Genomic DNA, 8,158 nt, shown 5'->3' with positions numbered 1-8,158 from the left:
CCCACAAAGATTTGTTTTTAAAAAAAAGTTAAATAAACTTAAAAAGTGCATCTCTCTCTCTCTTTTAAAGAAAAAAGTAAAACAAATGTTTCCTTGCGCTAGCAAACGTTTCTCAAGTGGAAACGTTGGACGTGGAGGATTAAGGATTCAGGGGGGACCTTATTTAAAAGCTTCTTTTTTTCAAGATGGCGGCTAATTCCGTAGCTTCCTACCAATCGACCTCAATTGAAAAAATGCTTTTCAAGCTTCCTGCAACCGTCCACAGTGAGACAAGCAACGGATGTCTCTTCCAGAGGTTCCTTCTCACCTCCCCACTGAGAAACATCTGCCCAAAATATCCAGGCCACCGTTTCAAACTCCCCTTTCTCAACTAGCCAGGATCCATCCTGGTGTCGCCCCGAGACTCATCCTTGCTTTTCAAATGATAAGCATTTAAACCAGGATCCCATTCTCTTAGCACCTAGGTTGCGAAAGCTTCTGCCCAAAGGGTTCAGATTCCCATTTTTCTGAGCTGGAAGAAAAGCAAAAAAGCGACATTCCCAAATCCGTCCAAATGATTCAGCCCTTCTTATTTCCCGAAGCGCTCATCTAAATCGGATTTTCTTCTGTCCCCCTCTGGAAAGAGGATCGCTCAAGTCAATTTCTTTGACGGAGATCATCCATGTACCTATTATATACACCCGGATTATAACCCTGACACACAACGCAAACACACGTAGAGAGACACTCACACACCAAGAGACGGGAAAGAGACGGGTTCCTTCAAAACTCCTGCAGCTCAGGAATGTTAGAGTAGAGATTGAGCGTCTCTGGGTTAGAGAAGATATCCCGCTTAGCCACTTCCTTGCCGGCTATGATCTGTTTGACGGCCACTTCCACCTTCTTTCCGCTGATGGTGTACTGGGAGAGGAGGAGAAGTTGGAGAAAGCAGAAGAGAGGAGATAATGAAATGACGGGTTTTCAAGGTTCGCCTCAAAGGCCGTCGTTAAACGTGCCCTGCAGCTGGAACAACTTAACGATCTAAACCAGGGTTTTTCCAAGCCTGGCTACTTTTAAGATGTTTGGGCTGCAAATCCTAGACTTCTGCAGCCGCCATTCCTGTTGGCAAATTCTGAGCCGAAGTTCACACAAGGCAGCCAAGGTTTAAGAATTTTAAAGCCCGAGGTTATTTCCTTTCCTCCTTCCCTCCTTCTCTCTCTTCCTTCCTATTTCTCTCCTTTCCTTTCTCTTGCCCTCCTTCCTTTTCTGTCTCTACTTCTCTCCTCCCTTCCTCTCACCCTCCCTCTCTTCTTCCTTTCCTTCCTTTTCTCTCTCCTCCCTTATTTCTCTCCTCTCCTTCCTGGTTGATTATAATAATTGATTATTATTCCAAGGTGGTCTTTCTTTCTTTCTTTCCTTCTTTCTTGCTTGCTTTTTCTTCCTTTTCTTTCTTTCTTTCTTTCTTTCTTTCTTTCTTTCTTTCTCTTTCCTTCCTTCTGCTTCTCTCTTTCCTTCCTCTTCCCTCCCTCCCTTCCTTCTTCCTTCCTTTCTCTCTTCTTTTTTTCTTCCTTCCTTTCCTTCCTTCCTTCTTATTTTTTGTTTCTTTCTTCCTTCATCTCTCTTCCTTCCTATTTCCTATTTCCTTCCTTCTTTTTTCTTTATTTCTTTCTTTCTTCCTTCATCTCTCTTCCTTCCTATTTCCTTCCTTCTTTTTTCTTTATTTCTTTCTTCCTTCCTTTCTCTTCTCTTTCTTTTTCTTCCTTCCTTTCCTTCCTTCTATTCTTCGTTCCTTTCTTCCTTCATCTCCTTCCCTTCCTATTTCCTTCCTTTCCTCCTTTCTTCTTTTCCTTCATTCTCTCACTCACCTTCCCTTCTTTCTTTCCTTCCTTCCTTCCTTCCCTTCCTTTTCTCTCTCATTTATTTCTCCTTCTCTCCTCCTTCCATTCTCTCACCTCCCTCCCTTCTTCCTTCCTTCCTTCCTTCCATCAACATATTTCTCCTGCAGCTTACGATGGCATTTCATGAGTGATCCACTTAAGCTTGAAGAAAAAAATAATGAGCACCCAGGAGAAACGGGGGAAAAAAAATTGTCTCCAACTGTACACAGTTTCAGCTACAAAACTGGGTTTTTGTTGTGGTGTTCAAGACTACTTTGTGCATTTTATTCCTCTTTCGATTCGGCGAAAAGAATTCACTTAACAGGCAGCTGCGTTCAGATGGATCCAAAGGCTAAAATTAAACACCCCAAAGTCCCTCTATTTGGCACCGCTAAGAACCATCCACGCGCTTCCCTGACAAAGGTTTATAAAACCACTACTGTTTTTTATTATCAGGGATTTGCTATTCTTTCCTTACAGGAGGAACAAAATGAGCCTTATTGAACATGAACGATACATGTGTATGTTGCTAAGCGACACGGGTAAACTATTTATAGCTTTCCAATCTGAATTTACAAAAAAAATTAAAAGATGGCTGAGCATGTGTGGGCACAAGAAAAATAACTGGTTGATTATAATAATTGATTATTATTCCAAAGTGGTCTTTCTTTCTCTTTCTCTCTTTCTCTCTTTCTTTCTTTCTTTCTTTCTTTCTTTCTTTCTTTCTTTCTCTCTCTCTCTCTCTCTTTCCTTTCTTTATCTGTCTTTCTTTCTTTCTTTCCTTCCTTTTGCTTCTTTCCTGCCTTCCTCTTCCCTCCCTTCCTTCACCTTTCTTTCTCTTTCTTTCTTTCCTCTTTTATTCTGTCTTTCTTTCCTTCCTTCCTTTTGCTTCTCTCCTTCCTTCCTCTTCCCTCCCTTCCTTCCCCTTTCTTTCTCTTTCTTTCTTTCCTCTTTTATTCTGTCTTTCTTTCTTTCTTTCCTTCCTTTTGCTTCTCTCCTTCCTTCACCTTTCTTTCTTTCTTTCCTCTTTCTTTCCTTTCATTCTGTCTCTTTCTTTCTTTCCTTTTGCTTCTCTCCTTCCTTCCTCTTCCCTCCCTCCCTTCTTCCTTTCTTTCTTTCCTCTCTTTCTGTCTGTTTTTCTTTCTTTCTTTCCTTCCTTTTGCTTCTCTCCTTCCTTCCTCTTCCCTCCCTTCCTTCTTTCTTTTCTTTCTTTCCTTCTTTCTTTTTCTTCCTTCCTTCCTTCCTTTCTCTCTTCCTCCTCTTTCTTTTTCTTCCTTCCTTTTTTCCTTTTCATTCATTCATTCATTCATTCATTCATTCATTTAGAGGAGGGGAGGAGAGGAGAAATTAAGAACGTACCGGAATCCCTTCCGTTTCCAGAATAATACTGGGCACGTGCCGAGCCGAAAGGGCCACCCGAATCGCTTCCCTGATTCGCTTCACCAGATCGGCACTGAAATCGTGGTTGGTGGCCATCTTCAAGAAGAGGACCACTCTTTCCTCACCGTCTTTGTTGTACTGTGGGACGCAGAGGCTGTCGGAAACCTCCTCGAATGCTTCCACTGAAGGAGAAACGAGGTGATGGGTGAAAAATCTGAATCCCGGGAACCCCAGCAGATAATTCTGAAAACTTTTGACCCCAAGAATGGATGGTCAACCTGGTGTTCTGAAGACCTCGTCATGTTGGAGAAGCCCATCCATGGTGCACTGACGTTGAGAAAGTCCACCTTGTGGTGTGTAATGAATGGTCTTCTCCAACGAGGTGTTCTCCAGAATTTAGGCAATTGCGTGCCCACTGAACACTGAGGTTGAGGCAGTCCATCCGTCTTGGAGTGTCTAATGCAGACATGTCAAACACAAGGCCCGGGGGCCGCATGCGGCCCGCGAAGTGGTTTCATGTGGCCCGCGAAACCATCCTGGAAACAGTGAAGGAACGGCCTCCGCTGCCTTGACCCTGGCCCAGGCCGGCCGGAGGGAGTCAATGTACAATTTTGTGGTGGCCATTCTATGCTGAAACACATTCAGTCTTAGCTCCATAAGCCCCCCCCCTGCATGGCCTGAGAGGAACAGTGAGGCTCCTCCAGTGGACCATGCCTTGGCACTTGCCCCGGTCCCACCCCCTTCTGCCAGTGACCCTCAGATCTGTCCCACTCCTGCCCAGGCCCCCACAGGCCCCCTTGACACGAACGATGTAGAGCTGGCTACACCCACCCAGTAGGCCACACCCATTCCATCCACACCCACCCAGTAGGCAGCACCCACCCGGCTCCCGGAGGGCAACCGCAATGCTGATGGGGCCCTCAATGAAATTGAGTTTGACACCCCTGGTCTAATGGATTATCTTCTCCAATCTGCTGTTTTCCAAAGTTTTAGAAATTGGACATGCTCAACAACCTAACATTTGGCTCTAATAGGGCAAGAATCTTAAAACGATGATTGGAAAGGCACCGTAATGCTAAGCCAAATCTTCTCTCTTCACAAAGCCATGTAAGACAGGATTCTTAAAGGTCCTTTTTCAAGAGGCAACTGGACTTTTTCTGTTTTTCTTTGCAGATGTTTCGCTTCTCATCCAAGAAGCTTCTTCAGCTCTAACTGGATGGCGGGGAATGGAAGGATTTATATCCAGTTAAGAGCTGAAGAAGCTTCTTGGGCGAGAAGCGAAACGTCTTCAAAGAAAAACAAGAAAGTCCAGTTGCCTCTTGAAAAAAAACACCTTGACCTGGATTGACCGAGAACCTCCGTAGACGTTTAGCGATTCTTAAGAGGATTTTCACAAGAGGTCCTTGACTTGCAACCACTCATTAGCAACAATTTGAATTAATAACAGCCTCTGGAAAAAAAACCAGTTACAACCTAAATTCTAATTTACGACTCTGACGTGATCGCAATTCGGGAGCTGGGCGACCAGCTTGCTTTTACAACCAGTGGCAACATCCTACTCTCACATAATCATGAGTTGCAATGTGGTTTTTTTTGCCAATTTCCAGCAAAAACACAGACCATTGGTTGGGCTGAATTCACACCTATGATCGCATGACTTCACTTACAACAGCGGTAAAATGGTTGTAACATCGGATCTGGTCATATGCTGACGCTATTCATGATTGCAATGACTTACAATAGAAAGTCCACTTGCGATTGTGGTCGTAAGTCAAGTATTGTAAAAAATAGAATGGATGGGGGGGAAGAAGCATTATCTTCCTTGGAAAAAAACTGAAATATTTGGAGAAGGGTCACAGGACTGAGCCATAACAACAACAACAACAACAACAACAACAATAATAATGTTGGAAGGTACCTTGGAGGTCATCTTCCTGCAATAACTCCAGCAATGCTACAAAAAACTGCGTTACTTGGAACATCTTACATTTTAAGGAGGTACCTGGTTGATACCTAGGATGCTGGCAGCAACCCGTGTCAACCATCAGCGCCAGCCAATTTGAATGTTCAGTTGACTGAGGTTCACGTCTAATGAATAATAATAATAATAATGAAAAGAAGAAACAGGGGAGACGAGATAGCAGTGTTCCAGTATCTGAGGGGCTGCCACAAGGCAGAGGGGCCCAGGTTGTTCACCAGAGAACCAGAGGGAAGGACGAGAAAAAATGGTTGGAAACTGACCAAAGAGAGAAGCAACTTGGAATTAAGGAGAAACTTCCTGACAGTGAGGACAATCAACCAATGGAACAGCTTGCCCCCAGAAATTGTGGGCGCTCCATCACTGGAGATTTTTAAGAAGAGGCTAGACAGTCACTTGTCTGAGATGGTATAGGTTCTCCTGCTCGAGCAGGGGGCTGGACTAGAAGACCTCCAAGGTCCCTTCCAGCTCTATTCTACTCTACTCTACTCTACTCTACTCTACTCTACTCTACTCTACTCTACTCTACTCTACTCTACTCTACTCTACTCTACTCTACTCTACTCTACTCTACTCTACTCTACTCTACTCTACTCTACTCCACTCCACTCCACTCCACTCCACTCCATTCCACTCTATTCTATTCTATACTATACTATTCTATTCTTCTATTCTATTCTATTCCATTCTATTCTACTCTACTCTATTCGTAGTAATAATAATAATAATAATAACAACAACAACAGCAGCAGCAGCAGCTTCCATCCTGCGACGAGATCTGTAACACCCTCAAACATCCACATCTGCCTATCCCAGGTCCTTGGGAAGGACTCGATAGGTAGACAAAAATGCCAAATCCGGTCTGAACATCTGCCTGACTGTGCGATGATCAATGATAATAATAATAATAATAGTAATAAAAATATCATATCTCTTGTGATCCAAATGAAGATATCCACGGAAACTGGGTTTTCAAGGAAACCAGAACCAATGTGGTACAGCTTAACCTGCTTCTCTCTTCCAGCCCTCTTATAGGAGGNAAAAGCTGCTTCAGGGAAATAAAAAGACAAGAAAAAAAATCCAGAAGAGTGGGGTGGGGGGGGGGGAAGGCCTTTGAAATTGCTCCCACAGAGGGGAGAATTCAAACCAAACAGTACTCTGATTCACTTGGCCACGATCCGTCCCGGCCTGCTGACAATCTCTTTGTGCCCGCCCAAGAGTTATGGCTGCAGTGCGCAGAGAAAGGACGATGCACAGAGGACAGTGGTCCTGTGTGGCTGGCTCTCCCTTGGGGGACAGCTCAGCACCACTTGGGGGAAGCTCAGACTAGCTGTTCAGAGGGCTTTGTGGAAAAAAAACGCAGGATGGAGCCGTGGCAATGGCGCCACTCGGGACAAGGAGAGCTGCAGATCTCCGGCGCGGTGAAAGCCGTGGGCAGCATCTATACCAGTGGTTCTCAACCTTTTTAATGCCGCGACCCCAACCGGTTGTAAGTCGAGGACTAAACCGGTCGTAAGTCGAGGACTAAACCGGTCGTACGTCGAGGACTACCCAACCGGTCGTAAGTCGAGGACTTTCCCTGCCTGGGAGCGCTGCACATGCGTGGTTCTGCCCCCTGTGCTGGCTGAGGCGTAGCTGGCAAGCGGCAGAGACGGAGCAGGCCGACCACCAGCTGGCCCAGCCCAAGGGAGGTAAGGCACCCGCTGGAAAAGGGGGAAAAAATGGCAGGAAAAAAAAATGGCGGACAGCCTTGCTTGGCGACCCCCATGAAATGGTCGATCAACCCCAAATGGGGTCCCGACCCACAGGTTGAGAACCACTGATCTATACGGTCTGTTTTAAGTCCGTGCCCACAGCGCCCTCAGGATGAGACCCAGCCAAGAGCTTCATCTCAGCCCAAACTTTAGACACAGGTAGACCTCAACTTACGACTTGCTAAGCCAGACAGACAGAAGAGAGAATTCTGCATTGGCCAACTGTGATCGGACATACGCAAGGAATTCGTCTGCGGTGCGTAAGTTCTCGTGATCAAGTGATCATCATGATCCTACAGCTCTGCCCCCATTTTGCGCCTTTCCTTGCCGAAGTTGTTAAGTGAACCACCGCCCGTTGTTAAGTTAGCAAAATGCGGTTGTTAAGTGAATCTGGCCAGGGACTTGGCTTGCCAGAAGGTCACAGAAGGGGATGACTTGAACCCGGGACACCCCCACCGTCATAAATACACGCCCGTGGCCAAGCATCCCAGTTTTGATCACCGTGGTGATGCTGCAACGGTCCTAAGTGTGAAAAACAGGGATAAGTCATGTTTTTCAGTGTGGCCGTAACTCTGAACGGTCACTAAACAGATGCATGTCAAGGGCTCTTTGTAACCATGTCCTGATTCCGTGTGATATAACGGGGGACAAATAGAAAGCAAGATTTGGTGATTGGTTTCTAGAAAGTAACATTTCTGTATTCACTGAGAGTCACTGAGCCCTATACATTTTCTTAAATCAATCAATCAAAATAGAGCCGGAAGGGACCTTGGAGGTCTTCTAGTCCAGCCCCCTGCTCAAGTGAAAGTCCAGTCTCTTCTTTAAAAGCCTCCAGTGATGGAGCACCCACGATTTCTGAAGGCAAGCTGTTCCACTGGTTAATTGTCCTCACTGTCAGGAAGTTTCTCCTTAATTCCAGTTTGCTTCTCTCCTTGATTAGTTTCCATCTGTTGCCCTTCCTTCCTTCCTTCCTTCCTTTCCTTCCTTCCTTCCTTCCTTCCTTTCCTTCCTTCCTTTCCTTCCTTCCTTCCTTAGTCCCCCCTCAATTCCAGTTTGCTTCTCTCCTTGATTAGTTTCCATCTGTTGCCCTTCCTTCCTTCCTTCCTTCCTTCCTTCCTTCTTCCTTCCTTCCTTCCTTCCTCCCTCCCTCCCTCCTTAATTCCAGTTTGCTTCTCTCCTTGATTAGTTTC

At 45.5% G+C, this 8,158-nt stretch overlaps 1 protein-coding gene across 2 annotated transcripts in view; it reads right to left on the bottom strand.

The window, feature by feature from the left end:
• Window positions 1-594: 594 nt before the first annotated feature.
• Window positions 595-8,158, bottom strand: part of AACS (acetoacetyl-CoA synthetase) — a 48,990-nt gene continuing 41,426 nt past the window's right edge. For both annotated transcript variants that reach the window (XM_015810700.1, XM_015810708.1), the window contains 3 exons: window positions 4,097-4,144; window positions 3,216-3,418; window positions 595-900 (listed from right to left, as the gene is read on the bottom strand). In XM_015810700.1, the coding sequence (XP_015666186.1) occupies window positions 763-900; window positions 3,216-3,418; window positions 4,097-4,144 (389 nt within the window). In that variant the 3' untranslated portion in view covers window positions 595-762. The remainder of the gene's footprint in view (window positions 901-3,215; window positions 3,419-4,096; window positions 4,145-8,158) is intronic.

Source organism: Protobothrops mucrosquamatus, unplaced genomic scaffold, assembly GCF_001527695.2.
Source record: "Protobothrops mucrosquamatus isolate PMUCROS unplaced genomic scaffold, P.Mucros_1.0 scaffold_39, whole genome shotgun sequence".
NCBI lineage: Eukaryota > Metazoa > Chordata > Lepidosauria > Squamata > Viperidae > Protobothrops > Protobothrops mucrosquamatus.
Note: the sequence above shows the minus strand (reverse complement) of the source record. Positions and strands in the feature narration are given on the sequence as shown.